The 13,156-nt window shown below is 37.8% G+C and overlaps 1 protein-coding gene across 3 annotated transcripts in view; it reads left to right on the forward strand.

Annotated features, from left to right (window-relative positions):
- Nucleotides 1–13,156, forward strand: part of GPLD1 (glycosylphosphatidylinositol specific phospholipase D1) — a 24,108-nt gene that overhangs the window by 5,813 nt on the left and 5,139 nt on the right. For 2 of the 3 annotated variants that reach the window (XR_003543196.2, XM_027734132.2), the window contains 17 exons: nucleotides 148–245; nucleotides 1,053–1,163; nucleotides 1,429–1,477; nucleotides 1,978–2,032; nucleotides 2,978–3,085; nucleotides 3,806–3,833; nucleotides 3,921–4,060; nucleotides 4,999–5,064; nucleotides 5,307–5,430; nucleotides 5,958–6,097; nucleotides 7,116–7,302; nucleotides 8,305–8,415; nucleotides 9,377–9,451; nucleotides 9,887–10,043; nucleotides 11,723–11,864; nucleotides 12,446–12,545; nucleotides 12,631–12,724. Coding sequence is in view for 2 of the 3 variants with exons in the window: in XM_027734132.2 (XP_027589933.2) it covers nucleotides 148–245; nucleotides 1,053–1,163; nucleotides 1,429–1,477; nucleotides 1,978–2,032; nucleotides 2,978–3,085; nucleotides 3,806–3,833; nucleotides 3,921–4,060; nucleotides 4,999–5,064; nucleotides 5,307–5,430; nucleotides 5,958–6,097; nucleotides 7,116–7,302; nucleotides 8,305–8,415; nucleotides 9,377–9,451; nucleotides 9,887–10,043; nucleotides 11,723–11,864; nucleotides 12,446–12,545; nucleotides 12,631–12,724 (1,785 nt within the window). In the remaining variant the exon portion in view is untranslated. The remainder of the gene's footprint in view (nucleotides 1–147; nucleotides 246–1,052; nucleotides 1,164–1,428; nucleotides 1,478–1,977; nucleotides 2,033–2,977; nucleotides 3,086–3,805; nucleotides 3,834–3,920; nucleotides 4,061–4,998; nucleotides 5,065–5,306; nucleotides 5,431–5,957; nucleotides 6,098–7,115; nucleotides 7,303–8,304; nucleotides 8,416–9,376; nucleotides 9,452–9,886; nucleotides 10,044–11,722; nucleotides 11,865–12,445; nucleotides 12,546–12,630; nucleotides 12,725–13,156) is intronic. The other variant, XM_027734133.2, reaches the window with a different exon arrangement.

Below are 13,156 nucleotides of genomic sequence, written 5' to 3' on the forward strand. Positions count from 1 at the left end.
AGTATAAATCATATAAAATAAGTCTCTTCTCATTAAATGGATTCCAGTTGTATCATCTGTGTGATATGAAATTGAACAAAAGTCTGTGGCTTTTTTCATTTTTCCTCAAAGAACAAATGAAATACTGATATAGTTTTATTGCAATAGGAATATTCCATGATGTGTCTGAAGACACTCACTGGTCACCATTTCTCAAAGCAAGTATTCAGTACATCAGAAGGAATTATCCTCAGCCTTGGGAAGAGGTAAGAAAATTTCATCAGCTTTTGACTTTGCTTTCAACTGCTTTCTTCACCTTCACTTGTTACAATTTCATCCTTTGTGAAGTGTAGAAAAAAACCCACATTTTTACATTAAAGTCTCTCCTGACATAGGAACATTTGAAATCCTGTTTTCATCTTTACCAGACCAAAAGTTACAGTTTCCATGTAAAGTCTGTCAGTTATCTCCACTGTGGTCTGGTGCTTATGATACATTTCATAGATCCAAACTTTCAGATGCGATTGGTGATCTTGCATTCCTGTCAGATCTGGTTGAGGGTTTGCCATTTGAAAACGAGACATCTTTTAGAATTCTCACTTTCGTATTCTTTGACTTAGTCCTCATTTGCTCTTGTTTATGGTCTATGAACTATGTAGGAGGAGAGGAAAAACAATTTGTCAAAAGTGAGAGTGCACAGGAATGTCCTTCTCTGCTCTGTGTGCCTGCACAACACCCATGGTGGCAGAGGGGGCTCACTCCTTGAATGTGGAAATGTTTATCCTCAGTCCAGAAAAACACTTCAGTACACATTTAACTTTAAGTACACAAATTATCCTGACATCAGCCACATAATTCTATGGCCTTGGACCTATGAAGAGCTTAAAGCTAGTCACAAAAAGTGACTCCAACATCAAGGAATGAGTGATCAACACTTTGTTATGCTATGTTCTTGGACTGTAAGAGTTTCTCACCTATATCCTCGTATAATGCACTTACATAAAATACTCACCTCTTCTTAAAGACAGGAGTAAAATTACTGATACTGCTTCAAACGGATTGTTGTTGTGTAGGCTACAGAGAAACTGGTGGCTTTCCTGTTTGGAATTGCCTCACATATGGTGGCAGATGTTAGCTGGCATAGCCTGGGCATCGACCAAGGATTTCTAAAGGCCATGGGAGAAGTAAGCCTGTATTATTTTATTTATTAATACAACTGGATTTATTGGAATGGATAGCCTAGCTTTTGACTGTGGGGGGCAGGGTGGTGGAGAAGAGAAAAGCTGGAGACCTGTTTCAGGAAGATTTTTGGAAAGACGCAATGTCACGAATTTCATAGGAATGAAGTTGATCAGGTTTGGAACCTGTAAACATTAGGGCTGCTTGGATAGTTTGTTTCTGCTCATCTTGAAAGAAACAGGCAGTTGTCTTGTTTTTCTCTTTCTCCAGATTGATTTTCATGGTTCATACTCAGAAGCTCACAGTGCTGGCGATTTTGGTAATGTTTCTGTTTGCCAATCATAGATCCTTCTGTTGGAATAACTAGTCCTCTTCAAAACCACAGTGGGTGATTCTGGCTCTTAGCCTATGCAAGGCAGGAGCCAAGAATGGGTCATATGGACCCTGTATTCCTGCCCTATCCCATAGCTTGCAAAGTCCTGCTATACCTGTCCTCATGCTCCATGTTTCAGGAGATATAATAGGGCATATGAACAGTTGGATTAAAGCCAAAATGCAGATGAAAAGATGCTAGTGTTTAAATGGAGTCACTACTGTGATTTTAAATGGTAAATAATTTTTATTCTCTGGAGGTATAAAATGTGCAGCATACTTTCAGGTGAACCATTTATGTATTCTAAATGTATAACCGGAAGATCTGCCATATAAATACAGACAGCATAGCCATACGTGGCTTCATGGGTGATGTTATCCATGACAGATACTTAACAGGTTTAGTTTGTTGGACTATGTAGGTTTTTTGCATTCTTCCATCCTCAGGAGGAGATGTAGTGAGTCATTTTGAGCTGGAATTCAGTTATCTGGCATCAAATTGGTAAGATAATGAGGTTACCTTCTTTAATATTTATTTTTACTTATTCTGTATAATCACTGTGTTTTAACAAAATGCTGTCCTTCTTTATTTTTCTTTCAAAAGGAACCCTTGCAGCTATTTAAATTTTTCTGGGTTTGGTGTTCCTTATATGCATATGTACTGTTCCCTGACATGAAAAACTGGAAGGATACAAAAAAAGCGTTTTATGTATAGGAACAAAACAAGAAAGATTAAATTATTTATCTCTGAAAGGAATTATAAGGTTTTATATATAAAATAACCAGTGAAAACATTTTGCTGGAATGTCCTAGAAATTAGTTAAATAACGTAGTTAAGTGGAAATATGAGATTTATTTAAAGTTTTGGAAGTTGAGGATGTTGAATCCAGACAGGTTTCAAAAGCATAAAAATGAGCAGAAGATTTAGATATACACATTTTTTTTTCTCATGGTTTTTAACTGAAATAAAAAACTCATAAAGAACTTTTTTTCTGCTAATAAAGTAGGTAATTTGAGTTGATTTTATTAAGTAGAATGTAGTTTACGTAGGTGTAGAAGACATGGTTCACTAATAAATCTCTGACACAGCTGTGTCAAATGTCTATTTGTCTAGGAGTAGATTTGGCACAGCAGAGAGCTGGAGGACATCCGCCAAGAGGATGTGATCAAGCCAGGAAAACAGTGTGGGCAGTGTGGAAACACTATTAGCAGTAGCCATAGGGGGAAAGGTTCTACAGACTTTGAATCTAAACAAACGGAGAGTGTTGTGCACGGAGTAACTGCATGTGCAGTCCTGGTCTTTCTGCTATTTGTAAATCATCATACCTTATGTAGCCTTTTGAAATTTAGAATATTTTATAGCAGGCTATTTTTATTACAGAAACTGTAATCTTTTGTCAGGTGATGTGGAAAATCTGTTATAATATTACCTTCTTCTCTTTTTTAGGTATGTGCCTGTCAAAGACCTAGCAGCTATCTATAAGGAATTTTATGGAAAGGAGATCATAACTGAAAGCACAATTACTGACTGTACTTTCCTGCTGTATCTTGAACTGTAAGTTGAATAGCTTTTTCTGGGTTTTCGTAAGTGAAACATATGTAGGAAAATTATGATAGCTGTTTTGAAATGCCTTATGCATGCAGGTCAGAAATACAGACCCCCTACTAGATCCCGAAATCATAAAACACCTGAGTTTTTTTTAATGACTAGAATTCAAATTTGAACTGCTTAATGACTGATAAATTAATTATTATACCACAGATGCTGAATCTTGGCTATTTAATGCATTTATACCTTTAACACATTTATGCCTATTTATTTGAGAACAACTGTGTCTTCAAGTACTACTGTATTGCGGCAAGTTAGCAATATAATTTTCACATATGAAGGAGTAGTGCACATTGCTAAATAGATGGGTTACCTACATTTTATGTAGATCCTTTCAAATCTAGGAATAATTCAAAAGAGACTTTGGATATCTGGCAGTGTATGCTTTTGAATACCCTAAACAGCCCAGCTGTATTCTCTGTTTCAGTTAATTACCAATAGTTACACAGCATTTACAAAAACTGTGAATCCCTCCAAATTAAAGGCAAAAACAGAGCTTGTATCATTACTTTTTACATTACAACTTTAAAAAATATTTTAACAACCAACAGGGAAATATAATGACTTGCATAGTTTTTACTATACAGGAACCTTGAAAAGAACTGTTTACATATTTAAATACTAAGTGAAGCAAGTTTTATTTCCGAAGATTTTTTTTGTTTTTAGGCATGGAGAAAGGCTTGCTGTTGCCAAGGTTGGTCTTCTGTTTCCTTTATAAAAATGAACAGATAGCATGGAGACAATGTAGTCCATCTTACTAAATATGTGGCCTGTCTCTCAGCTTTTTCCAAGATATGCTAGTAAATCTCCATTTCTGGTGGAGAAGTTCCATGAATATTTCCTTGGAGGAGTGGATGACATGGCGTTCTGGACAAACAATATTTTTGAGATGACCAGCCACATGCTAGAGAATGGAACCAGGTATAGTGTGTGTCCTGGAATATGAAACACAGTAGTCAAGTTTTAACACTCATTTAATTGCCCTTCTAAAGGCGGGTTCTTTCCTAGAAGAGGTGCTAAGCTTTAAATCCTCTCTTGGACAAAGGGATTTCTATGTATGTCTTTTACCTGGGTGTACAGGATTACCTTGAGTTCACATTTCTTATGCGTTCACACTCCTTTGCCCAGGCAAGCCTCTGGCATCCCCAGCTGATACTCAGCAGGGAAAATTTGGAGCACTCTTTAAGACATACTCAAGGACCTGCTTAAAAGTTGCATAGCCATGCCCTAAAGTTCTGCCTGGCCTGGCTATCTGAGACTGCACCTTCTGGCTGCTGTCACCAGTCAGCAAAGATGTCCCTTCTGAGAGGATGTCAGATATTACCTTCAGACACTTTAAGCAAATAGGATTACAAAGAGTAGTAGTATATATTCTAGTGTTGAAGCTCAGGCCTCTACTCACAAATTCATATTTTTATACAACCAGCTTTGTATGGCTCTCTTACAAATGTAGCTTTACTGTAAATAACTTTATAAGACCAACAGTGGCAATTAATCCATCCATTTATATGGAAAATATCACTGTGGCTATTTTGGGAAATTATGTTTGAAATACATTCTGTTCTGTTCTTTGCTCCAGAATGGCACTTTCATTAAAAGTGCTTTAGATTCATAGAAATAACAGGGTATGTTACATTAAGTTTCCTTCAAGAAACATGAGATTCATATAGAACCTAATCAAGGTCATTAAAATAAATGTCAGCGGGGTTTCTAGGGATTATGATGATGCTCTGATTTTGAGTTTCTTGAGAAAACTGATGACTTCTAGCAGAGGAATCAGTAAGGATAAAACTTGTATTTTTAGTTTCACTTCCATTGTAGGAAAATCTTTAAAGTGGATTCTGCATATTTTTCTTTAGTGGCTGTTACCTGCCTGAGAACCCTCTGTTTATAAATTGCACAAAGGAGCACAGGGACAACCACATGTAAGTACAGCTCTGGAGGTTCAAAGGTTTAGTGGTGAAAGGAGAGTCTTCTGCTAATGTGGACAGTGAGCTATTGAAAATTAGAGATGTTTTTATTTATCTTTTTGTGTGTGAATTTGAGATTCTTGTAGCATGAATAAGTAAACTTTGTATAGGGGAACTGTGTAGAACCTAAGAGAGCCTTTTACCTCAAGTCATTAATTCAGTTATATTAATTCTTATTACTGCCCTCTTTATTCTAGCAGAAACAAACAATCAAAGCATGAACGTCACAAGAATACAACTTCTTTGCTTACAGAATCACTTGAGAAGAATATAAACTATACAGAAAGAGGAGTTCACTTCAACATGCAGTCTTGGGCAACAGTAAGTGAGAAGTGACAGACGTGTCAGGTAAAACTCAGCTCTATATAAAATTGTTTTCATTTCTGTCTGAAATGCTGCACGATGGAGCAGGGTCTCAGGACATTAGCAATAGCCTCTGACTTCACTTCAAGGAGATTACAGTATAATTGTTAGTCTATATATGTACATCATAAATACTCAACTTTTACACTTTGTTCATTGTATAGTGAAGTTAGAACACATCTTGCAGTGGCAAAAAGGACAAAATATATCTCCAGTATTTCCATTTTACAGAATTAGTTGATCACTTTTTTGGGGGGGTTAAGAACTCCCAGCAAAGCATCGCAGTGAACAATTAACACTGCTCCATTTAGTGCATACAGATTTTTGTCTCTTTCTAAAATGGTGCTTATGACCTGATTCAGAGTCTTCTTAGATCCATGTGGTGATTTCCACTGTCGGTGACTTGGTTTTTGAGGTGTCGCAAAATGTTCTAGAGTTTCAGCCTGTGTTTTAACCATTCTTGTGTCTCCTTATTTTTATTTCAGAATTCCCTCCGCTTGATGAACCGTGCTTTTACAACCAATATCTGGAGAGCATTAGCAGCTACACATCAGAAATCTTCTAAGCACATCTCCAAGCCAGTAGCTTCATATTTTCTGACCTCACCCTATGCTAGACTTGGATGGTTTGTAATTTTTTTCCTCCTGCCTCCCACTTAATTTCTGAAAATATTGAGTATCCACCAAAATATTATTGTTTATTCTTCGGATACTCTTAAATGTGAAGGTCCAAATCAATTAGCTGTACAAATCTGGCAGAATGGCTTATGTTGTCTGTTCAGAACAGCAAGTTAGCCCATAAGACTTTTCTTTCAGATGTTGACCAAGCTCAGAATGGAAGGAGCCAAAATTAGAACCAACATCGGCTCTAGTTATGAACAGTATGAGAACTATGTTACGCTTTTTTTAGTCGTTGGTTGATGTTTGTGCAAAATTAATTGGCTGTCGTGAGTTGATTACTGATGATGCGAGTGTCCTTGGAAATGCTCAAGACTAGTAGGGAGTTCAAAGATTGATTCAGGACAGAGAGAAGCATATTCTCTCTTCTTTCCAGAGAGGTTCTAGCTTGACCTGCAACAGGGGAGAGTACTAAAATAAATTTGCATTGCTGCTCATCTTGCTTCACTTATTATGACTCAAAATTTGGATTTAATGTTTGCATTTACTTCACACCAGCTAAATTAGCAGTAGTTAGTTCTTTTCTCTCCACATTCCCTCACTAAACTCCAACATGTTACTGAAACCTCTAATCCCTTTGCTTATCTCCTTTTAAATCCATCAATTAAATCAGAGGCTCAGTTTAAAAGATACTTAATTTCATCTTTTGTATTCTGTGTCATATGCAAGCAGCCCTTTTTCATGCTCCTTGCTATGAAGGCTCTCAGGTGCCTTGTGTCAGTAAAAAGCAGTTCCTACAGATCTCAGATGTGCGTTAATGGAAGATGAATCTTGAAGGATCTAGTTTTATTTAATCCAAGAAAACACAAATCAAATATATAATATGAAAAATGCTGCATAGATTTTTACAAAACTATATCGGGAAACACAGGTCTTGGTTTACCTGAATTAAAATTATTTATTTTCCACTACTGTTGTGGTAGTCTGGAAGCTAATGCTGATTTTGTTGACTCCCTTGCTGTACAGGGCAATGATCTCAGCTGACCTAAACCAGGATGGATATGAAGATTTGGTGGTTGGAGCACCAGGGTACAGCACCATGGGCCATGTTCAGATAGGACGGGTGTATGTAGTCTACTGTAACCAGTCAGGTTTGCCACGAGAGGACATGGATTTGGATGGGAAAGCTGACCAAGTACTACAAGGTCATCAGGTGATGAGGGGTCAAGTCAGATATTTGTCACTTAAATTTTTTGGACTGAAAATGTGGTAAATTTTGACTGAGAAATGGTATCGTTAATGTGTATGAATATTATTCCTGAAATTCTCCTCCTGATTAAAGGATGTCATATGCTTTTCAAGAAAAATAACCATTACTAAAGTCACAGGAACAATTGAAGCAATAGTGATCTGTAGGTTCACTTTCATTACTGTGCCAGATAAGTAGGTATTAAAACATAATTTGCCCTTGAATATAAGTGGGGTAATATCTCTGTATGTCCCAATATATCTCGTTCAGGTCCCTGCATTTAAAAAATATTGTGATTTTCCCTTCCTTTTAAATATAATAATATTAATTCAATATGTTTCAATTCCTTTAAAGCTACTTTTTTAATTAATTGGTTAATTCTCACAAAATAATTGTTTGTCTTTAGTAAGAGTGCAATGTGTTTAAAAAAAATAAAAGAGGAAACTGGGATTTGACATGCTGGTGGCTGGCTTGTAACTAAGCAGGATCAAATGACCTTTTTGAGTAATAAATACCATCCTCTATAGAAAATATCTTTACTCACAAAGAATAGAATAGAGAGAAATGAGATACATTTCCTTTTAATCTGTTTCTGTGGTTATAAACTGTGGATTAACAGCTGCTGTCTTCTTATATAATGTTTTAGTGGTTTACAGCTATTGCATCAACAGGAAAGATCATAAGCTTAATATCCATGGTGCACTGGGCTCAGAAGAGGAAATAGCAAAGTGGCACCATGTTGTGTTAAGTTATCTTGTATTTTAACACCTCCACATCCACAAATAGAACAATTGATTCTGAGTTAGTGTATTGGTATGATGGTTATTACTTGGGAGAAGAAAAAATTCTTTGATAGATTTTTGTCATCTTGTTTCCAGTTCTTCCTTGTGCAAATGTGCATTAGGTTTTTATGGTTTTGTCTTGAAAAATTTGTTATTTTCCTGAGATCAATCCCTTTTCTTTTAGCCTTCAGGAAGATTTGGTTCTGCTTTGGCAGTCCTGGACTTTAATGAGGATGGAGTGCCAGATCTGGCAATTGGAGCACCTTCTGTGGGATCCCAGTTTCTTACTTACAAAGTAAGTTTGTTGTTTGGTTTTATTTGAACAGTGAAATGAGAGTGAGAATTTCTGTTGTTGCTCAAGGTGACATTGTAATTTAAACACAAAAGTTTATAATCTTTGTGGATACTTTGACTAGAGCAATGAGAGCTATCCATATTTCCCTTTCAGTGGCCTTTTTTGCACATTAAAAATCCAAATCAGATTGTGACTTTGCAGCACTGATGTGCTGGAAATTTAAGGGGCCATTCATGAAATACAAGTGTACTCTTTTTGATTAGGAACTGACAGTCTGGAATGGACCTCATGGATCAGTGAGCTTTGTCATATGCTGTCACAGGTGGACAGATGATAGCTAAAATGTGATATGAACACAGACACACTTGCTAAAATAATCAATTTACAGAGGCTTAATGACTTGCAGTTTACCATTTAAGCCCATGTAATGGTCCCTGAGTATTTTCAGCTCAAGCAAACTGAAAGGTAAAATGTTTTGATTTAAACCACATCCATTAAGCTTAAAACTCTTCAGAATTTCAGCTACTAACTTATCTGTCTAAAAAAGAAATTAGATAATTTAAATTTTATGTTGACCCACTACCTTTAAAAATTGTGTGCATCTGTTGTGCCTGGCACTGTTTGCCATTGCATTAAATAATAGTTATCAAAATTTGAGCCACCTGAGTGGATGTGTAACAAATACAAATATGCACTGCACCGTCCTTGCATCTTACCCACAGTATGATGAAAATGTACTTCTCTAGTTTGTTGCTTGGTTACAGCCTTACCCATAACAACATGAATATTCTTAGGTTTGGGGTAGAAAAGACAGAATTGTGAGAAGGCTGTGATAAGAAAAATGCAGTTGTATTAATAGTCCCTGCAGAACTGTTCCACTTCTTGTGATTTGCCTTGGATTTTGTACCTGGTACTGACATGCAGATGCTCTCATGCTGTATTTTATTTTCCTGCTGTTTAGGGTGCTGTGTATGTCTACTTCGGCTCTGAGGGAAGAGGCTTGGCATCTCAGCCAAATGTTACCATAACTTGTCAGGTATATTGATAGCATATAATATCCTGTATATGTTATGCTGTTAGCCAGGCCAACACAAGTCTACACAAGTGGGAGCTGAGATAAAGGGGAAAGGGGCTTCTGGGCTTGAAAAAAGAACATTAAAATCAAATTGCAAGGGAATTTAGACTGATGGGGATGGAGCAAGCAGGTGCTTGCCTAGGTTAGTTTTATGTGGAAAGACATTTGTACCTCAGTGCAGGGGAGGCAGCAGGGTGAACAGAAAGATGCATAGCCAAAAAAAAAAAAAGGCAAAACTCCCCAACTAACCAATCCAAAAACCCTCTAAGAAAACAAAACTGAAGCCAAGGAGTGGGAGGGTAATTTAGTTAGCTCTCTAGATGTGAGTTGCTCTATTTTGTTACAAAATTGGTGGTTTCAGTTCTATTTCAGGCTTAAAGTAGCTGTTTATTGCAGGATTCCTACTGTAATCTTGGTTGGTCCCTCTTGGCAGCTGATGTTGATGGGGATGGAAATGCTGATCTGGTTGTGGGCTCTCCATATGCACCTGGTGGTGGGCAGCAGAGAGGATTTGTGGTTGCATTTTACTCTTATTTCAACAGGAGTGACCAAGGTAATATTTATTGAATAAATTAGCCCTCCCATATTTTATGTGACTGTTCATTTGTTCCTAATTAATCATGGGATAATTCAGGTTCAAAGGGATCTCAGGGAGTATCTAGTCCAGCCTCCTGCTCAATAAGAGAGATCTGTGAAGCCAGACCAAATTGCTCAGGGCTTTGTCCATTTGGGTCTTAAAAATCTCTAATGACAGAGATTGCACAGCCACTCTGGGCAGCTGTTCCACTTCTTGGCAGTCCTCATAGGGAAAAAATGTCTTGTTACAGCCAGTATGAACCTTTTTTGTTTCAGTTTATGCTCATTGTCTATTGTCCTCCCACCATGCACAGTGAACTCGTAGGCACAGAAGGCATGGAATACCCCTATTAAATTTGCTCCAGTTAATCGACATCTTTCCTGCTACTGAACCATGTATTATAGGCGCGGTCTAGGGAAGATTAAAGTGGGAACAATCATCTCTTTGCCATGCTCCTGGTTATATAGCCTGGTACACTGTCAGCTGTTTGCTGTCAGAGCCTCACATGCCCACCATTATCTCTAGGGCCTTTTCCACACAGCTTCTCACAGCCTATTATCACTGCAAGGGCATCTCCTTTCCTACGGTCAGGCTTTGCATTTGTCCTCACTGGATTTTGTGAGGTTCCTGCCAGTCTGTTCCTCTAGCCTGCCTGGGTCCCTCTGAATGGTGGCTCCCCACAATCTCCTTTCATCTGCCAACTGCACGAAAGGCCATGTTGTTGCCTTCTCCAAATCAATTATTATAAAGTGTTTAACAGGATGAGTCCAAAGATAGATCCCTGAAGGCATTCCACTTGTCGCAGGCATTCACAGTACAACCCACTGTCTGCTGGCCTGTGATGGTGATTGTCTCAACCAGTATTTTCCCATCTGGTTCTCCACCCATCCAGATGCAATGTCCCAGCTTGGATAAAAGAACATTGTGGGACACTGTGTTGAAAGCCTTGCTAAAGGAATGGATTCAGCTGTGTGTTGGGCACGCTCACTGCTCTTCCTTGGAAAATTGTAAATGTACCTTAGAAGATGAATCTTTATCATTCTGTACACTCCTTCATATGGCTAACGAGGAACACTACAAGTGAACACAGTTAATGAGTACAGGTGATAAGGAGTGTTGTGAATGAGGGAGAAAATGTCACACTTGGAGCTAAATAAAGTTAGTAAAGGTTGGGCAGCTTTGTCGCAACCATGTAAGTGAGATTTCCAATAATGCTTATTTTTTGTAGCTTATTAGAACCCACAAGGGTTCTAGAACCCACTGCTGACTGACATTTTTGTAAAACCAAGGCACAGAATGAGTTATTTAAATTATAGACAGAATTATTTGAAGCTCCCACACCCACCACCTTTGAAGAATTACAAGTTCTGATAAATGGTGACTAGTTTAGGGCAGGCTTGACTGGTAGCTTCCATGTGCTTTGTGTAAGCTACTGGAAGGACTGAGAAACAGGCTGTGTCAAATAAAGGCTTTCACCAGCCAGCACAGCTACAGGGTGAGCAAGTGAAGTCAGCAATTACTGGTGCCATATCATGGACAGTGTAATTTTGCTTATAGAAACTTGTTGTCATAGGATGAATCAGTAGAGGATTGCTAATGGATTTTTCTATGCCAGGGTACACCAAGATTTAATTAATATTTTTCTGGTCTCTCAGAATTTCTGTCAGTACAGGATGCCAACTGGATGGTGCAGGGGGAAGAAAATTATGCTTGGTTTGGATTTTCACTTGACAGATGCCAGCTGGAGAACACAACATTACTACTGATTGGTAGCCCTACATGGAAGAGTTGTGCTAGGTGTGTTGTATGTGAGAGCTTGATCTCTCCTCCATTCTGCTCTATTTCCACAAGGTTTAATATTTGTAATAGATTAGAGTTCTAGCTTTTCAGGAAGTTTCCTCTGTCCTGCTTTGATTATATTTATTAAATTAATATTTCTATTAAATTCGTATTTTATACCGTCACACTTCCTTATGAAGATGGGGGCTTTAGACCCTTTGTAGAGCAGGTCTTTGTTATTTAGAGACACTGAAGAATTTCTTGAGTTTCCTTGGGGAGAGGGGCCACAAAAATGTTGACAGGTAAGCATGCCTTAAGTAATTGTATACATAACTCTTACTTTGAGAGAGCATTTTTAAAAGCAAACCAAAGACAAAAATGTATTGGATGATAAAGGATTGGATAGACAGGCCAAGTCTGTGCTCTAAATGTTGTGTAACTAGTTAGGACACATACGGGAATTACTAAAATAGATTTCTAGAATTTGGCAGGCACTATTATTCCAAAGTAAAAGGGGACAGTTTTTAAGAGTAGCATTCCTAGATGAGTGTACAAAAATATGTTGTTACAAACCACTATATTTTGCATTGTAATTCAAGATGCAATCCCTTCTCATCGGATGCCAGACAGAGTGTTGGGAAGGTGTACGGGTACAACCCACCGAGCACAGAGCGCTGGTTTGCGGTAACTGGAGACAAGGTAGGGCTTCTTCTTCAGTATGGGACCTTATGAATAATTTAAAGTGACAATCTGTAGAAATTACATAGGTGTTTTAATCTAACAGGAGATGAGCCGAATGGGTTTGTCTCTGGCCAGTGGTGTGATGTCTGTGGCTGGGAACACAAGGAGAGTTTTGGTGGTGGGTGCACCTACTGCAGGTATGTCCTGAAAACTGAAAGCCATTTCTACCCTAGCATGTTTGTTTCTGTATGACCAGACGACTAATACGACTTTTAATTTAGAAAAAGGACCTTTAAATTGCCATGTAATTAAAAAAAAATTAATTAGAAATAATCACTGTAATTACCTGCAAGTGCCTTACATGTAGAGTCTCTCTACTATGCCTCTGTTTCAATGTGGTTTTTTCCATCCTTAAAATTGGTTTAATAGTATTACTACCTTACATTGTTTATGTAGCAGTGATTTGCTGGTAGACTGCATATTTCTTGGAATTAAAATAACACAGTATTTTGTCCTCATTCTGGCAGCAGACAGTAAGGAATTGGGAAAGTCAAAATGCAGAAATCTCTCTTTAACTTGAATGCATTTCTCCCCATGTCCTATGGCTAAGAGATTTTTCCCTGAGCTAA

The sequence above is a fragment of the Pipra filicauda genome, unplaced genomic scaffold (assembly GCF_003945595.2).
Source record: "Pipra filicauda isolate LSUMZ 115617 unplaced genomic scaffold, ASM394559v2 scaffold526_size363937_pilon, whole genome shotgun sequence".
Classification (NCBI taxonomy): domain Eukaryota; kingdom Metazoa; phylum Chordata; class Aves; order Passeriformes; family Pipridae; genus Pipra; species Pipra filicauda.